The 21,762-nt window shown below is 38.1% G+C and overlaps 2 protein-coding genes across 6 annotated transcripts in view; one reads left to right on the plus strand and one right to left on the minus strand.

Annotated features, from left to right (window-relative positions):
* KLHL20 (kelch-like family member 20) overlaps positions 1 to 7,338 on the plus strand; it is a 65,117-nt gene extending 57,779 nt beyond the window's left edge. For all 3 annotated transcript variants that reach the window (XM_011981405.1, XM_011981406.1, XM_011981404.1), the window contains 2 exons: positions 2,598 to 2,704; positions 5,687 to 7,338. In XM_011981405.1, the coding sequence (XP_011836795.1) occupies positions 2,598 to 2,704; positions 5,687 to 5,771 (192 nt within the window). In that variant the 3' untranslated portion in view covers positions 5,772 to 7,338. The remainder of the gene's footprint in view (positions 1 to 2,597; positions 2,705 to 5,686) is intronic.
* A 12,562-nt stretch (positions 7,339 to 19,900) lies between these two features.
* CENPL (centromere protein L) overlaps positions 19,901 to 21,762 on the minus strand; it is a 35,367-nt gene continuing 33,505 nt past the window's right edge. For all 3 annotated transcript variants that reach the window (XM_011981409.1, XM_011981408.1, XM_011981407.1), the window contains one exon: positions 19,901 to 20,879. In XM_011981409.1, coding sequence (XP_011836799.1) covers positions 20,808 to 20,879 — 72 coding nt within the window. In that variant the 3' untranslated portion in view covers positions 19,901 to 20,807. The remainder of the gene's footprint in view (positions 20,880 to 21,762) is intronic.

Genomic DNA, 21,762 nt, shown 5'->3' on the forward strand with positions numbered 1-21,762 from the left:
GTAGCTGGGACTATAGGCATGTGCCACCATGTCCAGCTAACTTTTGTATTTTTAGTAGAGATGGGGTTTCGCCATGTTAGCCAGGCTGGTCTCGAACTCCTGACCTCAGGTGATCCAACCCCCGCAGCCTCCCAAAGTGCCGGGATTACAGGCATAAGTCACTGTGCCTGGCTTTTATGATTTATCCTGTATCCATTGCTTTTCTGAAACAATCTCCCCAAATTATCTACTACCTTACCTAAATTAATATTAGATCTATATATTGCAACCTAATGTTTCCAGCTAACAGTCTAAGTAGTTGGCATACTAACACAAATGTTTAGGCAAAAATACATCTGGCCCCACCCCCAGTCTCCACAAACTAGTTTGAGTCTATCCTATGTATAGTATAGACCAGATCAGACTCCCCTGTGACATGTTCTAGACCATGGATGGCCTGTGACTACAAGAGACATCTGGGTGAAGTATAGAATTCATCCATCTTGGAATGTTTGCTCAGAGCAAAATGTAACCCATTAACCACTGATCATGTCAGGAGTTTATCGAGGCATCCATAACAGGAAGGAGAAGCAAGCAGTAGCTAAGCACTCCACAATCTGAGGATAAAAGAGAGTGAATTCTGGTTGGCATAAATCAAGGAACACCACTGGAAGGTGTCAGCAAGTCAAAGCCTTCACATATCTATGGCTTTTGGTTACTGACAACTAACAGCATCTTAGTCATATTCCTGTTAAGTGTTTGCTATGTGTTGGGAAAGCAAAAATGAGTATGACATGATTCCTCTCCTTTAGTAGCTCCCAATTTAGTGAAGGAAATTGAAATGTTTACAGCTAACTATAATAAATAAACCCTACAGTGGTGTTACGTATTTTATGGAAGAACATAGGAGAATGCACTTACTGCTTTGGGGAAGTAAGAATGAGTTGGGGCAGTGAAGAGACTACCAAAGACTATCACATGTAAGCTAGCTCATGAAGAATAAGCTTTTCTAAAAGACAGAAAACAGTAGCCAGGGCCAGGTGCGGTGGCTCATGCCTGTAATCCCAGCACTTTGAAAGGCAGAGACAGGATTACTTGAGCCCAGGAATTTGAGACCAGTCCGGGCAACATGAGACCCCATCTATACAAAAAATTTAAAAATTAGCCAGATGTAGTGGTGCATCCCTGTAGTCCCAGCAACTTAAGAAGCTGAGGTGGGAGGATCACTTGAGCCTAGGAGGTGGACGCTATCGTGAACTGTTTTTTTGTTTTATTTTTTGAGCCTGTCACCCAGGCTGTAGTGCAGTGGTGTGATCTTGGCTCACTGCAACCTCCACCTCCCAGGCTCAAGTGATTCTCCTGCCTCAGCCTCCTGAGTAGCTAGGACTACAGGACTACAGGTGCGTGCCACCATGCCCGGCTATTTCTTTGTATTTTTAGTAAAGACGGTTTCACTATGGTGATCTGTGATCCTGCTACTGCACTGCAACTTGAGTGACAGAGTGAGACCCTGTGAGTGAGACAGAGAGGGAAAAAGAGAGAGAGAGGGAGAAAGAGAGAGAGGGGGGCGGGGAGAAAACACCAGCCAGGGAACATGTGCAAAAGTGTGGAGGTGTGAAAAATGTATGTTATCTTCAGGGACTAGCAATTAATCCAGTTTTACTGCAGCATAGGATTCATTAGTAGGAGTAAAGGGAAACTATAGGCGGTGAGGCTCAAATAGTGGGCTAAGATAGATTTCTGGAGGGCCTGAGTAACATAATAAGGACTTTAATCTTTTCCTTAAGTAGTAGGGAGGCTTAGAAAGTTGTTTTGGTTTTAGGAGATTTTTTTGAGAGGGTCCCACTCTGTTGCCCAGACTGGAGTGCAGTGGCACAATCTCAGCTCACTGCAACTTCGACCTTTCAGGCTCAAGCCGTCCTTAGCCTCCAGGTAGCTGGGACTACAGGTGTGCCTCACTACACCCAACTAATTTTTGTATTTTTTGTAAAGACAGTCTCACTATGTTGCCCAGGCTGGTCTCGAACTCCTGGGCTCAAGCGATCCACCCACCTCAGCCTCCCAAAGTAAGAAAGTTTTTAAAGAGGAAAGTGACAATATGATTAGATTTCTATTTTTCTGTTTTACTTTAGTTTTGTAGAGATAGGGGTCTCACTGTGTTGCCCAAGCTGGTCTTGAACTCTAGGCTTCAAGTGATGCTCCCACCTGGGCCTTCCCAAAGTGCTGGGATTACAGGCATGAGGTACCATGCTTGGCCTAGATTTGTATTTTTAAAAGAGAATTTTAGTAGCAATTTAGAAAGATTAGAGCAGGCAAACACCAAAAGAAGTGAGAGCAGTTTGAAGGTTGTTTGCTCACTCCTAGTGAGCAGTTTTTTTTTTAATTTAAGAAATACATGTTTTCGATTCTGTGTGAATATTCTAATTGAATATATAATTTTATAGTTCCCATAATTTGATAGACTTTTGTTGTTACATCTTCCCTCTGTGTTTCAGTAAACCAGAATATAAGGCCATAAAGAATTATCTTTTGTAAACAGATTTATCTAGAAACCAGTCTATAATTTCCTTAATGATTGTCTAGTTTCTTCAGCAGCTTACTATATTTTGGTTTTGTAGGTTGGCCTGGCAGTGGTCAATGGACAGCTCATGGCAGTAGGAGGTTTTGATGGCACAACATACTTGAAGACCATAGAAGTTTTTGATCCTGATGCCAATACATGGAGGTAACTTTTAAGCTGTGTAGCAAATCACCTTACTACTGACTTGGAAATCATGGGCTTGAGATAGCCCATGACCATCAGAACTGGGATGGTCAGTACACTGGAGTACTTTGAAGAGGGCTGAAGTTACACATATTTATGGCTCATTTTGACTTGATTGCTCTAAAGTGGCTGATATATTACAAAATTCTCCTTTTCAGTAACTGTCCAGTTTTATCATTAGAGATGGGTAAAATAGGGGAAAAAATATCCTTCCTGGTCTGATCATGTTCAGCTGAGGAAACAAAAGCACTGAGAAATAAAATGACTTGCCTAAGTGACTTAGTGACAGAGTTAGAATTAGAACCTAGGTCTGGCTCCAAATCTGTCCATGCCATTTTTTGGTGTTCTTGTGGGAAATCTATGCTTAGGAAAAACAAATTGCAATTACTTTTGAAAAATTAATGTTTAAAAAAAGAATATTTCATTTTTAAACCCATTTTAACTTTTAGGGAGGAGGCTACATCTTATTTAAGAGAGCTTAACTTAAACTTCATTTCTAGGTTTAATTTTACTTTGCTTTTAAATCCTCAATTGTCTAATAAAGCTTTCCTAAGTAGTTAAGTAGTTTTTATAATTTCACATAAATTAGGTGACTTTTGCACTTATTTTAAATATTCAAAACCTTTACAAACTTAGCAAAATTCTCTTAAACCTTTAAACTTAAAATAATTAAGTCTAAATCTTTACTCAATCATATTTTATACTGGAATCACAAGAGTAATCTTATAGATGCTCTAAAAAGCCAAATTCTCTTAAACCCTATAAGAACTTAAAATGCCAAACATATAGTTGATTCTCAAACTTTAAAAATAACGGTACTATGGGTTTGATGTATGGCATATCTGTACTTAATTCTAAATACTAGTCTTCTAAGAAAACAGTTTTGCCTTCTAAGCAATTTGGGATTTCCTTCTCAATAAAATGGGCTTACTTGCCTAAGCAAGTTTAGGGTTACCGTCTCAGTGGCTAAGGTTGCACATCAACCAGAAATATCAGGCTGGACATGTGAGCTGAGGAGCAGACATTCTGGGAAATTTTTCTTATGACCATGAAGGATAAGCTGAGCTCGTTTTACTGTTACTGTTCTAAAAGAGGCAGTCTTGTAGTCCATTCTTACTGTGTTCTAATACATTTCCTAATTTTAAGCCTGCAACTATCCACCTGGGTTTTTTCATCACCCTATTAGATTCAACTATAGTCTATCTCTAGGAAAGCCACAACCTTCACAGAGATTTAAGTGACATGCTTTGGATCCTCCATATGTCTCACAGCTCCATATGACTCAGTGGTCACAAACTAAAGTCAAGCTAATAACAGCATAGTACTTTTTGCTCCTACATCACATTTTTACAGTCCTGTTCATTAAGTAAAGATTTACTAATGGCCGGGCATGGTGGCTCATGCCTGTAATCTCAGCACTTTGGGAGACCAAGGTGGGCAGATCACCTGAGGTCAGGAGTTAGAGACCCCCTGACCAACATGGTGAAACCTCGTCTCTACTAAAAATACAAAAATTAGCCAGGCATGGGTGGTGGGCACCTGTAATCCCAACTACTTGGGAGGCTGAGGCAGGAGAATCGCTTGAACCTGGGGGGCAGAGGTTGCAGTGAGTGGAGACTGGGCCATTGCACTGCAGCCTAGGTGACAGAGTGAGACTCCATCTCAAAAAAAAAAAAAAAAAAAAAAAAAAAAAAAAAAATTTACTAAGTGCTCTGAGCCCTGGGGATACAAAACTAAACAACAACAACAAAAAATTCCTGCTGAGCGCATGCCTGTAATCCCAGCTACTAAGGAGGCTGAGGCACGAGAATCTCTTGAACCCAGGAGGTGGAGGTTGCAGTGAGCTGAGATCACACCAGTGTACTCTAGTCTGAGTGGCAGAGCAAGGCTCCGTCTAAAAAAAAAATTTCTTGCCCTGCTGGAGCTAACCAATTGTATTGAGGGAGACTAACAGTACCATACCAGTAGATGGAAGTGCTATGGCAAATATCAAAGCAGGGGAGGAGGCTAGGGAGTACAGGGAGGGGAATCTGTTTTTAAAGGTGGCCAGGGAAGGCCTCATTGGAAAGGTAACATTTTAGCAAAACCTAATAACGGTAAAGGATAGGTAATGGCAGCTTTGGGCCTCTCACTGGCAGGATATTTTCTTCCATATACAGCTTTCTATTTTTACTAAGAATTTTGAGTAAGCATAATTTCTGAAGACAGCCAAATTTACTGTCACTTAATCACTATAATCTTATCTGAGGACTTGTTTCTTAGTAACTGTCACTAAATAGAATTAGTAATAGATGACAAAGTAATAGTCATGAAATTCTTGAGGATCATCTGTTGAAAGATTAATAACTAAATATTTGCAGTTACATATCCCAGACTTAAAAACCAACTCTACCTCATAGCTGATAAGGGTCTAGTATTCTTCTCCATGGAAGGTCCTTAATTTTGAAGATGATCTTGTCACAAACTAGGTGCGACTTTACTCAAATCCAGTTTTGTTCTATAAAAGACTTGAGGAGGCTTACAGAGTACATATAAGACAAAGGGATAAAAATAAATATTTAAAGAATTTTAGGCAAAGGGAAAACATAGGTGGGACAATAATATAGCCAGGGGCAAAATTACAAAAATGTAGAATATATAATTCTGTGTAATTGTTAGAAGTCAGTGAGGTATAAAGTTGTAAAGTTCTGATGCAAAAAGTGAATATGCTCTCTTATTCTTCACACAGCCTCCTATGAGAGCATGTCAATCTCTGAAACAGTCCTGCTACTCAACAGTGCTCAACTGCAGCTTCTAATTTTTAGAATGAAGACAGTATTAGTGTGAAGCTGAAAATATTAGTTGTAATATAAAACATAGAAATGTGTTAATAACATCTTAGTTGTGGAAGAAATGGTGCTTTTTTTCCAGTTAGAAAATATGATTATGTTTCTCTCTTTGCAGGTTATATGGCGGGATGAATTACCGTCGGCTAGGGGGTGGTGTAGGAGTTATTAAAATGACACATTGTGAATCCCATATTTGGTGAACACAGAGAAGACAGAGTCTTGTACATATTCCTCTGTATTCTGGGGAGCTTTGACCTTGGAGCTTTGTACAGCTTGAGAAAACATTAGAACAAATTTTATTATTTGCCGGTGCCTCAACATATGGAAATACAAATGAAAGTAGTTCACCTGCAAGATGCACAATAATTTTCAACTCTGTGCAGAAGAATATTTATTTTTGGTTTTAATTTATCATGGTTTTTTGTTGTTTTCGTTTTGAACTTATCCTTCCTCCCACAAAAAAAGAAAAGAAGAAAAAAATTCCAAGCAGCAAAACTTACTTTGTTTATAAGGTATTGATTTAGGTTTGAAAATACTATTTAATAAGGGCATAAGGGCTATATATGATTTGGCTGTTATTTCTAGACACTCCATCCACGTGATTCCACTAACAAGGATTACCAGGAATTAAGGTAGGTATGCAAAATGTATTAGCTAGCCATTATTCTTGCACTAACCACCAGAACACTTGAAAATCTAAAAAAAAAAAAAAACAAAAAAAAAAGAAAAGGCAACATCTCATTTTAAATAGTACAATTCAGAAGGGATACTAAATCAATAAAAACCAGGACTCAGACACTACAGTTTTCATCAGTGTAATTTTATGTCGTTTCTATATGAATTTGTTTATTTAGTCTTTTTTTCATAATATTCTCATAGAGTTTCTGCTAGATCTAGAGCTCTGCTCAGTGCCTCTTATAAAAACTATATATGTCTCATATGCTGTCTTGAGAATCCAAGAGAATCACATGCAGCTCTGCAACAGTTTTTGCTCAAAAATGTTACCAACTAAAGCAACTGTTCTTCCTGTTTCCTATTGCTACCAAGGACCAGCAGGGAGAAATATCTTCTCCCAGCAGTGAATTCTGTTATGCAATTTATTCTTGATGCTCAGGCCTAGTTAAGCTGAGGCTTACCTTTAATAACAGCCTCCAAGGGAATGAATTATTCAGTTCATGTAATAGCACACATTAAAGAGAATAAAATCAATTGAGGCATTTTATTAATATCTTGGTTCTTTTATACAAACAATGTATCATTATCTTCGTTCTATAAGACCATTGTTACTACTTCTCTCAAATTGCACTTTCTGGTAAAAAGTTAAAAATTTTTAGGAAAAAACATAATTTCAATGGTTAAAGTTTTTTTTCCTCATTGTATTCATAGACAAATTTTTTTCAATATATTTTGCAAGAAAAATCTTTGAATAAGACTAACTGCATTTAAAAGGAATAACCTCCTTTCCCCAACTACAAAGATGTTTGGCAACTTTGTGTTTACATTTAAAGATCATTTGCACCTTTTTCAAGGAAAAAAAAAGTATTGAGTAAACAATTGTTTACATGTATCATTTATGCTTTTTTCTAGCATGTATAACTTTTTTAAATAAAGGTAGTATTTACCATTAAAAAATTTTTAGCTAATGCTTTTTATCCTTGTACTTTTGTTATTTAATTTGGAATTTCTGTTTCTATATAATTTATTTTACCTGTATGTAAACTTACAAGTGCTTTCAACTTGAAGGAATAAAAGGATTGCCAGCTAGAATTAATAGGAATTTTCATTATCTATTTTTATATGTTATATTACCTAACCTATAAACTTATTTTCTAGGTAGAACTTAGAATCATACAATTTTGAGCTGGAAGGACTCTTTAACAATCATCTAGTCCAAACCTATTTATTACACTGATCCAAGTCTGAAAACCACAGAAGTCTGCCTAAGAATAAATAGTTAATGACAGAACCAACATTAGAAGTCAGTTTCCTCAATTCCCAGTCCATTCCTCCTTCTATGCCACACTGCCACTGCAGGTTTACCTGAAACTAAATATAATAAAAGACCTTAGGTATTTTAACTAAGTCTGGTATGAACATGTAAAAAGTATAAAAACTTTTATGAGATCCTTACTGTAGTACATCATTAACAATCAGCCTTCAAGGCAAAACCATGTATTTCCCAAGACTCTACTATTTCATACATCTGAGGCAAAAGAGAGTGATAATAGCAAGAACAAAACTAGGGATTAGACTCTCCATTAGTCAGGAAGTCCCCAGTGAGAGCAATTCATACGGCACTGATTCAAGAGTAGAGACCCAGGAATTAAGGGCACTGGCCAGAGTCTTCATTGGAGACTGTTAGGGGTTTGTTTTCCCCCTCCAGTGAAGGCACTCCACTTTTATTATTGATTGAAATGTATTCTGTTAAAGTGTTGCTGTAAAATAGAATGTTTATTAATTTGTGTGCATAGTTTTTTCCACAACTCAAGTTTGGAATAGGGGTTGGGTTGGCAGTCATTTTCATTTCATAAGTAAGTCTACTGAAGCTTAGAAAAATTGAAATGACATGGTAGGAGCTGAACCTTAAATCTGTAGCCCCTGATTGTAAATCCTTTGTGCTCTATACACATTCCCACATTCCTGTTTTTGATTGCTTCCCAGTTCTCTTCCATAATGTTTTACCTCTAGATACTCACACTGCAGATAATACTTCTTGACTACTGTGTAAAAGGGGTCTTTCCCGTACAAGATGTGAGGGAGTAGGGGACGAACCTTTCAAACTTTGTGTTAACTGGGGAAACAGATGGGCAAAGAAAAAATGCAAGAAGGAAAGAAATATAGAAGAGGAGAGAAAGCAGCAGCAGGAGGCAAAAATGACCCACTAAACCTGAGTGTGTCTGCCCAATTGTGAGAAATGGCTCTGTAAATTGCTTTGAGGGCCCTGCTGGAAGTGACGGGAAAGAATGGTCCCAAGAAATGACAAAACTCTTCAACTAAGTTGTCTTACATGTCCTTTATACTGATCTTTCAGTTATTTAGCTGTGTAAGGTTAGGAACTTAGATTATTTTAAATGTAAAAAAGAAAGGATGGTTATTCACTGAACTATCATAAAATATTTGGGGTTATTCCAGTAACAGTAACCTACTAATATCCCTATCCTAGAAAGACTGTTTAAGCCCGAATTCCTAGGAAAAGAGGACACATATCTTCAGTGTGAATTTAGATCAGTGAACCCTTGAACTTCTCCTAAACAGGAACAGCCCCTGCTTTCAAAAAGCTTAGTTTTAAGCCTTGGTTTCATCAAGCTTCTCGATCAGTGGTTCTCAAAGTATGGTCTGTGGACCCCTGAGGTCTCCCATATCTTTCTTTTTCTTCCTCTTGTTGCCCAGGCTGGAGTGCAATGTTGCAATCTCGGCTCACTGCAACCTCTGCCTCCCAGATTCAAGCGATTCTCCTGCCTCAGCCTCCTGAGTAGCTGGGATTACAGGCATGTGCCACCAGGCCCAGCTAATTTTTTTGTATTTTTAGTAGAGACGGGGTTTTGCCATGTTGTTCAGGCTGGTCTCAAACTCCTGACCTCTGGTGATCTGCCCCCGTTGGCCTACCAAAGTGCTGGGATTACAGGCGTGAGCCGCTGCACCCAACCAAGTCCCCAATATCTTTCAAAGTATCCATGAGTCGAAACTTTTTTTTTTTTTTTTTTGAGAGGGAGTCTCGCTCTGTCGCCCAGGCTGGAGTGCAGTGGCTCAATCTCAGCTCACTGCAAGCTCTGCCTCCCAGGTTCACGCCATTCTCCTGCCTCAGCCTCCTGAGCAGCTGGTGCCCGCCACCATGCCAGACTAACTTTTTTATATTTTTAGTAGAGATGGGGTTTCACCGTGTTGGCCAGGATGGGCTCGATCTCCTGACCTCTTGATCCGCCCACCTCAGCCTCCCAAAGTGCTGGGATTACAGGAATGAGCCACGGCGCCCGGCTGAAACTATTTTCTTAGTAAAACTAAGTTTTCTGCCTTTTTTACTGTAGTGGCATTTGTGTTAATGGTGCAAAAGCTATGGTGGGTAAAACTGCTGGTGTCTTAGCATAAATCAAGGCATAAATCAAAGCATAAATCAAACTGTACAACTAGACATAGTATTCACCACCATAGACTTGTAGGACCTTTTTTTTTTTTTTTTTTAACATGTTTTTGTTTGAGACAGAGTCACGCTCTGTCACCCAGGCTGGAGTGTAGTGGTGAGATCTCTGCTCACTGCAGCCTCCACCTCCTGGGTTCAGGCAATTTTCCAACCTCAGCCTCCCAAGTAGCTGGGAATACAGGCGCCCACTAGCACCCCTGGCTAATTTTTTTATTTATTTTTCGTAGAGACAAGGTTTCGCCATGCTGGCCATGCTGGTCTCGAACTCATAACCTCAAGCGATCCGCCCACCTCAGCCTCCCAAAGTGCTGGGATTACAGGCATGAGCCACTGTGCGTGGCCTGGATTTTTAAAAATTTGCTTAAAAATGTCCTTGATGAAGCAACAAAAATTACTAATGTACTAAATCTCAACTTGTGGACATACATCTTTTTTCAATATTTTATGACAAAATGGGAAGTATGTATAAAACACTGCTGCGAACCAAAATACAGTGGTTGTCCCAAGAAAATCTTTTGAGATTGTTTTAAGATGCAAGCTGAACTACCTACTTTTTGAAAGAATGACACACAAATTGAGGTCATTTAGACTTGGGTGTTGAGCAGGCATTTTCTCTCAAATGAACAAAGTGAGGCTATCATTTCAAGGAACACAACTGACAGTACTTATTGTCAACCATATTCAAGAGAAAAATTACAATTTTGAGAAGGCTATGTCAACTATAAACTTGACAGCTACTTAAAAACTTTTCTGATGAAACTGGTGATGACATCGATGAATGCCTTTTTAATTGTATAGTGAAGCGTGTCAACATGTGGAAGATCTGTATAACTCATGGAATCAGTTTTTCTAAATGATTAATGCACAGGTTAAGATGTATCCAAAGCACAAGACAGACCAACAGATCTTATGGGAACAATATGAAAGGTCTATTGATATGGTTTTAGATTTCAGCAGTCACTTGTCAAGTTTTAATGTAATATCAAGAGTATCCATAATTATCAGAAAAGCTCTTAAAATCCTCCTCCCCCTTCCAATTTCATATTTGTGTAAGCCATATTTTCTTGACATACTTCAACCAAAATAACATTGCAAAAGATTGAATGCAGAAGCAGGTAAGAACTCAATTGAGTTCTAATAAGCCAGAAATTGAAGAGTCATACAAAAATGTAAAAGAAAACATCACTAATTTTTTTGCTTTTGAAATAAAAAAAATTGTTTTAAAAATGATAGCCTGGGCCAGGCATGGTGGCTGATGACTGTAATCCCAGCACCTTTGAAGGCCCAGGCGGCAGATACACTTAAGATCAGGAGTTTGAGACCAGCCAGGCAAAAATGGCAAAACCCTGTCTCTACTAAATATACAAAAATTAGCTGCGCATGGTGCTACATGCCTGTAATCTCAGCTCCTTGGGAGGCTGAGGCAGGAGAATCCCTCGAACCTGAGACACAGAGGCTGCAGTGGGCCGAAATCATGCCACTGCACTGCAACCTGGGTGACAGAGTAAGATTTTCTCTCAAAAAAAAAAAAAAAAAAAAAGGCATGTAAATAGGTTTATTTTTGATGCACTATTTTTTTTTAATTTCTCTATTTTAATTTCTAATATGGTAAATCACTAGATATAATGCATGTAAACAGAAGCTCTTTGTGTCCTCAAGTTTTTGAGGCTTTAAAGGGATCTCAAGGCAAAAATGTTTGAGAACTGCTGCTCTAAATCTTCCAGTTTACAGGAAATACAAAGGAACAGAGGAATGTGTTAACTTCATAGCAATTCAATGAGCAAAGTTCAAAAGTGCAAAACTTTACAAGACAAATAACTTCGCTTCTCCAAAAATTGAACTGCAAGAAAAGAAAGTGGAGAGGGAGAAACTGACAGAGTAAAAGGAATTTAAGACTCATATCATCAGCCTAGAGCGGTGGCTCATACCTATTAATAAAATCCCCCAGCACTTTGAGAGGGCAAGGTGGGAGAATCGATTTAACCCAGGAATTCAAGACCAATTTAGGCAAATAAGAGAGACCGTCTTTACAAAAAAATACATATATATATAATTTTTATATAATTTTATGTATTATATATAATTTTTATATATTTATTTATATATACATTTATATTAGCTGTGTGTGTTGGCACATGCCTCTGGTCCCAGATACTTGGGAGATTGAGGTGGGAGGATTACTTGGGCCAGGGAGGTCCAGGCTGCAGTGAGCCATGATCACACCACTGCACTACAGCCTCCTTGACAGAGCAAGGCGCTGTCTCAAAAAACGTCAACCAGATATGAGGGCGATCTGACTGTGACATCTGTCACTCTATTGATCGCCAGGGTTGATTCGGCTGATCTGGCTAGCTAGGCAGGGTCCCCTTCCTCCCTCACCACTCCATGTGCTTCCCTCTTGAAGCTGTGCACTCGGTGAAAGAGGATGCCATCTTCAGTCAAGGGTATACAAGTAGCTGCACTTCCCTGCTAGAACCTCCAAACAAGCTCTCAAGGTCCATTTGTAAAAGAACGTAGGGTAGTCAAGCTTCCAAGACTCCGGACACATCTGAATGAGTTGCTGCATGTGGCAGTCTGCCTTTCTTTAAAAACAAACAAACAAAACCACCAAACTTCAAGTAATAAGGCAGGTAATGTTTTACATAATGCATCTCAGTATAAAACATGCAATGATTGAATTATTTACATAGCCCAGCAGAAGCGATTCAATAGTCTGCCCTGATGTGGACTGTAAGAATGATTAGAAAAGAAGTTATGCCTGAGAAAGGTTTGAAAGACAGTAATAGTTTTGCTAAGTGGACAAGAGTCGAAAGGACAGTCCAGGCAGAGCAGCATATGTAAGCTATACAGAAGGAAGGCAGTGAGACAGTATGGGTTGTTCAGGGAAATCAAAGCAGTCTGCTTTCAGGAGAATAAAGTACAAAAAGCCTATGTCCAGAAATAAGACAGGAGAACCAGGTATCATAAGGGCCTCATATCCCAGTAGTTTTCTCTCTCAGCTTTCTTTTCTGATGCTTAATTCTACTAAGTTCTGTGAGGGTGTGGTCAGGCTCTAAGAGGTCCCAGTGATCCCTGCATTCTGGTATTCACATGCTTGTGTAATCCTCTCCCAAAATGCACCAGGGTTGGTCTGGTCTGTGTGCCTAATAGCGATGCTAGGGGCTCTGGTGGGGAATGTTAATAATGGGTGAGGCTATGCATCAGTAGAGAAAAAGGATACATGGGAAATCTCTGTAAACATCCACTGAATTTTGTTGTGAACCTAAAACTACTCTAAAAAATAAACTCTATTAAAAAAAGTGTAGGGGGATGGTATGTCACTTCCAAAATTAGGCTTAAAAAGACTCTAGCTTTTTGTCTTGGGTGTTTTTCTCTCATCTTTCACACTCTGGGAAATGCAAATACATAAAAAAATATAAGAAACCCATGAACCTCCATATACCCACCACCCAGCTTCAAAAATTAACAGATTTTGCAAATTTTGTTTTATCTGTCTCCTCTCACTCTTACTTCACCTCTCCATCACCATTGAAGTATTTTAAAGCAGATCCCAGGCATCACCTTAAAGTCATGCACTTCATGCATAACAATGTTTTGGCCATTGACAGATCGCTGGTCTCATAAGATTATAATACTGTTTTTACAGTGCCTTTCGATGTTTAGATATATTTAGATACAAATCCTTACCATTGTGTTGCCTACAGTATTCAGTACAGTAAGTAATATGCTGTACAAGTTTGTAGGCTAGGAGCAACAGGCTATCCCACATAGCCTAGGTATGTAGTAGGCTATACCGTCTAGATTTATGTAAGTACACTCCGTGATGTTTATGCAAAGATGAAATCACCTAAGGACATATTTCTCAGAACATATCCCTGTTGTTAAGTGAAGCATGACTGTATTTCACCCACATTTGAATATTTAACAGATAAGGTCTAACTATAACAACATTATCACACTTGATAAAATTAACATTCCTTAATATCATCTAATACCCAATGTTAAAATTCCCCTAGTTACCACTTAATTTGTTTACTATTACACTTTGAAGTTTTCTTTTTTTCCTGTCCCTTCATTTGCTCATGTGGTCAAATTTCTATTTTGTTCCTTTGCCCTTTAATTTTAGAAATTCTTCTATAGTTTCTATTCTATTTGTGTGTGTGTATCTGCACTACAACAGATATATTTAAACATATTTCTCTACGAAGATACTCACATTAAGAGGCTGTTATCCATCCTGGCTAACATGGTGAAATCCTGTCTCTACTAAAAATACAAAAAAAAAAAAAAAAAAAAATTAGCTGGGCAGAGTGGCGGGCGCCCGTAGTCCCCCTGCACTCCAGCCTGGGCGAGACAGGGAGACTCCGTCTCAAATAATCAAAAAAAAAAAAAGAGGCTGTTAGAAATACTTCACAGGTGCTCTAAAGCATCAGTCGTAACATACATGATACTTAGCCCATATTTAGAGATATAAGAGTGGGCAGTGGCTTCGGGTGTTATCAGCTAGCTCCATTATAAAATACTTCATCAATCTTTCACCTAAGGGGTTAAGCAGATACTAATAATCGATGCTTACACCTATTATTTCACTGAGAGTTATAAATGATGCCTTATCATTCCTTTGGATTTATCAGCTGAAATATATCTGAAAAACTTGCCTTGATCAGCTATTTGATTATCTTGAAATACAATTTATACTAGAAAGTAGAAAATGTTTGCTTCTCCCCTTTACCAATTTTCAGAACTTGATTCTGCAGCAACCTCCAAAAGTAACTCACCAATTTCTAAAATTTTGTTTAGTATTAGTACGAGCTCATAAATTACTTTTTACTTTAATATTCTGATGTAAATAAATTTTTATATATTCAGTCAGTTGCACTTTTTCCTTTTGATATTTGAATTGTCTCACCTTTGGCAAGTAGGGTCCCTCTTCATTTTGACTATCCTTTTGACACAACTTTTGATAGCTATCTTGCTTTTCTGATATATGAAAAATATTTTTATACATTTCTTGTCCCAAACCTGAAATCAGCCCTTCCTCAAGAAGTTCTAGCTCCTTTTAGTGGGAAATACTTATAGAACATAATCTGTGTCTTAGTAATGTTCATTGTTAATAGCTTTTTACTGCTTCCAGGCCTCTCCAGTAAACAAAGCTATGTGTTTTTTGGCAAAAGAAAACCAAATCAAGAATAACCTCAATAGATGCAGGAAAAAAATGGTGACAAAGTGCAACACCTATTCATAATAAAACCCCTGAACAAACTAGGAATAGAAAGGATCATTCTTAACTTGATAAAAGACATCTATGAAAAAACCTACAGCCAACATCATATTTAATTGTAAAAGACATGATGCTTTCCTACTAAAAACAAGACTAAAATGTACATTCTTACCAGTTCTATTCACCACTGTACTGGAGATTCTAGCCAAGGCAATTCAGCAAGAAAAAGAAACAAAAGATTAAAAATTAAGAAATAAAATTGTCTTTATTCACAGATGAGATGAATCTTATATGTAGAAACTCCTAAAGAATTCAGTGAAAAAAAACTAAGTTCAACAAAGTCACAGGATACAAGAGCAATATACAAAATCACTTGTATTTCTATATGCTAGCAACAAACAAATTGAAAATGAAATTAAGACAATTCCATTCTCAATAGATCTAAAAGAATAAAATATTTGAAGAAGATTAAATAAATGGAAAAACATCCTGCTCATAGATTAGAAGATTTACTATCATTATGGCAACACTCCCCAAACTGCTCTATAGATTCAACACAATCATTATCAAAATCCCAGCAAATTTTTTTTTTTTGCAACGATTGACAAGTTGATCCTAAAATTCTTATGGAAATGCAAAAGACTCAGCCAAATACCCTTGGGAAAAAACAAAGTTGAAGTTCTCACACTTCCTGATTTCAAAATTCACTACAAAGCTATAGTAATTGAGACAGTGTCATACTGGCATAGGAAGTGACAAGTGCAATGAAATAGGAAGTCCAGAAATAAACCCAAACATCCATGAAATGCTGATTTTTGAAAAAAGTGACAAGACAATTCAATAAGAAAAAAAGTACTTTCAACAAATGGTGCTGAAGCAAGTGAATATCCACATGCAAAAGAATGAATTTGGAACCCTACCTCACACCATACACAAAATTTAACTCAAAATGACAGACCTAATTTTCTAATTAGAAAATCCTGAGAAGAAAACAAAAGTAAACCTTTAGGACCTGAGGTTAATCAATGATTTATTAGATTCAACACCAAAGTACAAGCAATAAAAGAACAAAAATTGATCGATTAGACTTCATGAAAATTAAAAACTTTTGCACTTTAAAAATAAGAATTAATTCTGATATTCCCAATTAAATGTAATATGATTTTGTACTTACTTTATTTTAAAATTGTGTATCTTTTACACTGATAATTTTTTTTTCTTTTTTTAATGTCACCCAGGCTGGATTGCAGTGGCACAATCTTGGTTCACTGCAATCTCCACCTCCCAGGCTCAAGTGATCCTCCCAACCCAGCCTCCTGAGTAGCTGGTACCTACAGACACGTGCCACTGTGCCTGGCTAATTTTTTGTGTTTTTTGTAGAGACGGTGGTTTTGCCATGTTGCCCAGGCTGGTCTGAACCTCCGACCTCAGATGATCCACCTACCTTGGCCTCCCAAAGTGCTGGAATTACAGGCATGAGCCACCATGCCCAGCCTACACTGAAAATCTGAATAATTACATACATGTTACCATATTATAAATAGTGCCAAAACAATAATAGCCATATTATTAATAACAAGACAACTGAATGTGATTTAAAATTTATTTGCTGCTCTTCTTTTTCTAGGATGGAGCCTGCTAGAATATACAACCAGAATACCACAAATTTAAAGATACTAAAAATTTAAAGATACACAAATTTAATGATACTCCAGACCGGGTGCAGTGGCTCATACCTGCAATCCCAGCACTTTGGGAGGCCAAGAGGGGAGCATCACTTTAGCCCAGGAGTTCAAGACTAGCCTGGGCAACACAGCAAGACCTCAACTCTAAAAAAAAAAGAAAAAAAAAAAAATTATCAAAAAAAAAAAAAAGAAAAAAGGCCAGACATAGTGGCACATACCTATAGTCCCCAGTTACTCAGGAAGCTGAGGCGAGAGGATCACTTGAGCCCAAGAGTTTGAGCCCAGCCTGAGCAATATAGCAAGATCCCATCTATAAAATAAAAATATAAAGAACAGGTGTGGTGGCTCATGCCCATAATCCTAGCATTTGGTGAGGCCAAGGAAGGAGGATTGTTTGAGCCTCGGCTGAGGTGGGAAGCGTTCAAGACCAGCCTGGGCAATACAGTGAAACCCCATCCCTACCAAAAATACAAAAAATTAGCTGGGCTTTATTGCATGCACCCGTAGTCCAAGCTACTTGGGAGGCTGAGGAGGGAAGATGGTTTGAGCCCAGGAGGCAGAGGCTGCAGTGAGCTGAGATCGTGCCACTGCACTCCAGCCTGGGCAACAGAGCCAGACCCTGTCTCTAAAATAAAAAATAAAATAAAATAAAGTAAAGTAAAATGAAATGAAATAAAATAAAATAAAAATAGATACTGAAAAAAATTTGTGTGAGCTGGGCACAGTGGCTCTTGCCTGTAATACCAGCACTTTGGGAGGCCATTGCAGGAGGATCACTTGAGCCCAGGAGTTTAAGACCAGCCTGAACAACATAGGGAGACCCCATCTCTACAAAAATTAAAAAATTATCCAGGCGTGGTGGCAGTATGACTGTAGTCTCAGCTACTTGGAAGGCTGAAGTTGGAGGATTGCTTGGGCAAGGGAGGTCAAGGCTGCAGTGAACTGTGATTGTGCCACTGCACTCCAGCCTGGGCAACAAAGCAAGACCGTGTCTCAAAAAAGAACAAAAAAACTTGTGTGATTATGCCATGAACTTAATATAGTTAGGCTCATTTATTTTTAATTGCTAAGGATTGCTTTGTTTTTTCCTTTGATTCTAATTTTGTCTCCTAATTATACAAAACATTTACATGGTTCTAAACTATAAAAAAGGAACATTCAGGTAAATCTTAACTCTCATTCCTGTCCCCTCTACTCTGTTCCTTCCTTCTCTCTATAAGTAAATACATTTATAAGTTTGTGGTTTATCCTTCCATTGTTTTTTGAAAGCATAAGGAAATACACACTCATATCTCCCTCATTCCTTACATAAAAAGTACAATACTCTACATTCTGTCCGCATACATTGCTCTTTCACATAACAATATATCCTGGAGATCACTCCATGGGACTAAAGAGATACCTTCCCCATTCCTTTTTATAGTTGCATAGTAGTAATTCATTTTGCAGCTATACCAGGCCTGATGAGCATCTGAGTTGTTTTTAGTCCTGCTATTACAAATACTATTGTAATAAGTAACCGTGTACATGCTTCATTTCGTAATTTTTTGCCAGTGAATTTTTGGGACAGAATCCTAGAAGTGGAATTGTTAATCAAAGGGTGACTGCACATATAGTTTTGTTCAATGTTGCTAACTTCTTCTCCATTAGGGTTATATCATTTGCAATAACCTTTTAACTGTTTCCCTTCTTCCACTCTTGTCTACCTACACCCATTCTCCCTCCTATCTTATAAAATACTAATTCAATCATATTACTCCTTACTTAAAATCTTTCAGTGGTTTCCCACTGCATTTATAATAAAATCCAATCTCTTCACACTATAAAAACTTAGGTGATATAGCTCCTCCCTCTGTATCAAGTTAGAATTAGGTCTATCAGCAAGAAAGACCCAAAATGACAACAGCTAAAACAAGACAGAAGTTTACTTCTCTGACAAGAAAATCTAGAGGAAGACTGCCCAAGGCCGGCACTGGAGTTCACCTTCAAGAAAAGCTCAGGGCACAAGCTCCTCCCAGGCCATGCTGTGTCATCCCTAGGACTTGTTCCTCATCCCCATGACCTAAGAGAATAGCTATAGTACTAGTCATAATTTCAATGTTCCAGGCAGCAAAGTGGGAAGAAGGGAAAAGTAAGAAAAGGGGGATGCCAGCTGTTTTTTATTATAGGTAAGATTCCTGGAAGCTCTACATGACACTTCAGTTTGTATCTCAAATCAGAACATATTCATATGACTATACCTACCTACGAGGAAGGATGGAAAATATCATCTTTATTCTGGGCAGCCAGGTGCCCCAGCCAAAAACTGGGAGATATTATGCCATGGAAGAAGGCTCTGCTGCACAACCTGTTCAGTTTCAGCTCATAATAGGCCATACACCCTTATTCACTATGCTCTAGCCAAAAAACTTCCTTTGTTCTTCAAAGCTGCCAAACTCTTACCTATCTCAAGGTTTCTCCTGCCTAGCACACCCTTCCTCAGATCTTCACATGGCTTGTTCCATCTCATCATTCAGGACTCAGTTCAAAAGGTCACTTCCTCAGATAGATCTTTGACTACTGTATGAAAGGTAGGCCCCACCCCAGTCACCCTTTTTCATATTGCACTGCCTTATTTTCTTCATGGCATTTGTCTCTGGAATTATTTACTTTTTGCTTTATTTCACTAGAATATAATTTCCTCAGAACAAAGACCTTTTTTTCACTTCTTCACTGCTATATTCCTATTACACAATACAATTCTAAGCATATGGTAGGAGTTTAATATTAGTTGAATGGATGAATGTCTCACTCCAAAGCCCATGCTTTTCCCATTACATCTGCTGCTCCTAGTATATCTGAAATAATATCCCATTCCAGTAGCTAATCTTTGTTTTTTTGAGAATGATAGCCTATTAATTTTCTTTCAATCAAGATTTTTTAAAAATTATTCTTAAAGTAAAAGAAAATCTTACGCTCAGTAAGTAAAAAGAAGAGATTTGGATAAAACATCATGGGCAAGACTCTTAAGTTGCTCGATCTCAGTTTTCATCTGTAAAAAGAAAGGGTTGATAAAAATTGATTTAATCTACGATATTTATCAAGCATTATGCTAAACTGGGACATGAAGGTTAAATAAGATAATTTCTGACCTCAAAAAGGGCTCACATGTGCCTTTCAACTCTATAATTTGTATGATTCTATATAATTGTTAGTCCACACCCTCTGTGTTAATAGAAAAAGCCTACCAATTTCCACTACTGAGATGTTAATTAAAAGATGTCAAGACATTGATAAACACATTGGTTCACTTTAAAACGAACATTTAATTCAACATTGCAACAGGAGTTGAACTGTATTTAAAACAGAAGCATATTAGTGACTAAAAAAAATGTGTACATTAATCCTTAGTTCCCTTTTGAGGGGATTTTGATTGCCAGTTCTCTGCAGTGAAATGCTAGGAGAATGTCTTTAGAAGACAGAATTCTTTCTGAATGCAAGTCTAAAATGCTTAAAAGAGATTAAAGGTTTTAAAGACTCAAATCAGAAATATCCATTAGATATATCTCATTTGAATCCTAAGAGTTTAAACACAATAAACACTATATTTATTTACTTTATTTTTTTTATTTTTTGAGGCAGAGTCTCACTTTGTTGCCCAGGCTGGAGTGCAGTGGTGCAATCTTGGCTCACTGCAGCCTGTCTTCTGGGTTCAAATGATTCTCCTGCCTCAGCCTCCCCAGTAGCTGGGATTATAGGCATGCGCCACCACACCCAGCTAATTTTTGTATTTTCAGTAGAGCAGCGGTTTCACCATGTTGGCCAGGCTGGTCTAGAATTCCTGGCCTCAAATGATCCACCCACCTCAGCCTCCAAAAGTGCTAGAATTACAGGTGTGAGTCACCAAGCCCAGCCTATATATATATATATATTTAAAGATGACAAGAAATTAACAACTCAGCATTTTGAGATTGGCATGCCAGGTTATCATGATTAGTACATGGGCACCTGGCTGTGGCTCATCTACTACCATATTCTTTGTACTTCTAGATCCTTCTTGGCTTCCATCTTGGCAACTCCAAAGGCATGGTGGGGAAAACAGATGCAGGGATAGATGCCTATTTCTCCTGCAGTCTCTTTCAGCATAGCAATTAGGCAAGTCATCAATAAGAAAAAGAGTATATAATCTATAACTTATAGTCCACATAAGGCTTCACTCAATTTGAAAAACTGCCAGTTCTGTCAAGTATGCTAACACTCCAATAAGATATTTATGACACAGAATCTGCAAAAAGAAAAAGAAGACATTTATAATTAGAATAGTATTAATTATAACAAAGCAGATTGATATTTGAGTAATCAATGTTATATTGGTCTAACTTCTGGATTTAATTCATGAAGTTTAACAAATGCAATACACTCATTTTTGGCCAGGCACAGTGGTTTATCCCTATAATCCCAGCACTTTGAGAGGCTGAGGCAGGAGGATCACTTGAGCCTAGGAGTTCAAGACCAGCCTGGGCAACAAAGGGAGACCTCATTGCTACAAAAAATTGTAAAATGTAAAAAACAGCCAGGTGTAGTGGTATACACCTATAGTCCCAGCTGCTCACAAGGCTGAGGGAGGAGGATCACTTGAGCCCAGGAGTTAAAGGTTATAGTGAGCTATAATCACGCTACTGCATTCCAGCCTGGGTGAAAAAGTGAGACTCTGTCTCTAAAACAAAAAACAAACCTCTCATTTTTATATTTTCTATTTCTTTCCTTTTTTATTTCTTAATGCTGGTCTCTTCTCATCAAAATTATTTCCCAACCTACTGTTGCACTGTGACCTCCAGTGTGAAAAGCATGAATATAGTGCTTACAGAGTATTGACTTCTTGGATCTAAGAGATAAGAGTTCAAATCTTGATTCTTCCTCTTGATAAGGTATCTTGCTTGTCATTTAAACCTGTCTTGGTCTCAGTTTCCTTGTTTTAAAATAAAATATGGATAAAAACACCTAACTGTCCGGGCACGGTGGCTCATGCCTATAATCCCAGCACTTTGGGAGGCTGAGGCAGTTGGATCACAAGGTCAGCCTGGCCAACATGGCGAAACCCCATCTCTACTAAAAATACAAAAATTAGCCAGGCATGGCAGTGGGTGCCTGTAATCCCAGCTACTCAG

This window comes from Mandrillus leucophaeus, unplaced genomic scaffold (assembly GCF_000951045.1).
Source record: "Mandrillus leucophaeus isolate KB7577 unplaced genomic scaffold, Mleu.le_1.0 Scaffold226, whole genome shotgun sequence".
In the NCBI taxonomy this organism is placed as follows: domain Eukaryota; kingdom Metazoa; phylum Chordata; class Mammalia; order Primates; family Cercopithecidae; genus Mandrillus; species Mandrillus leucophaeus.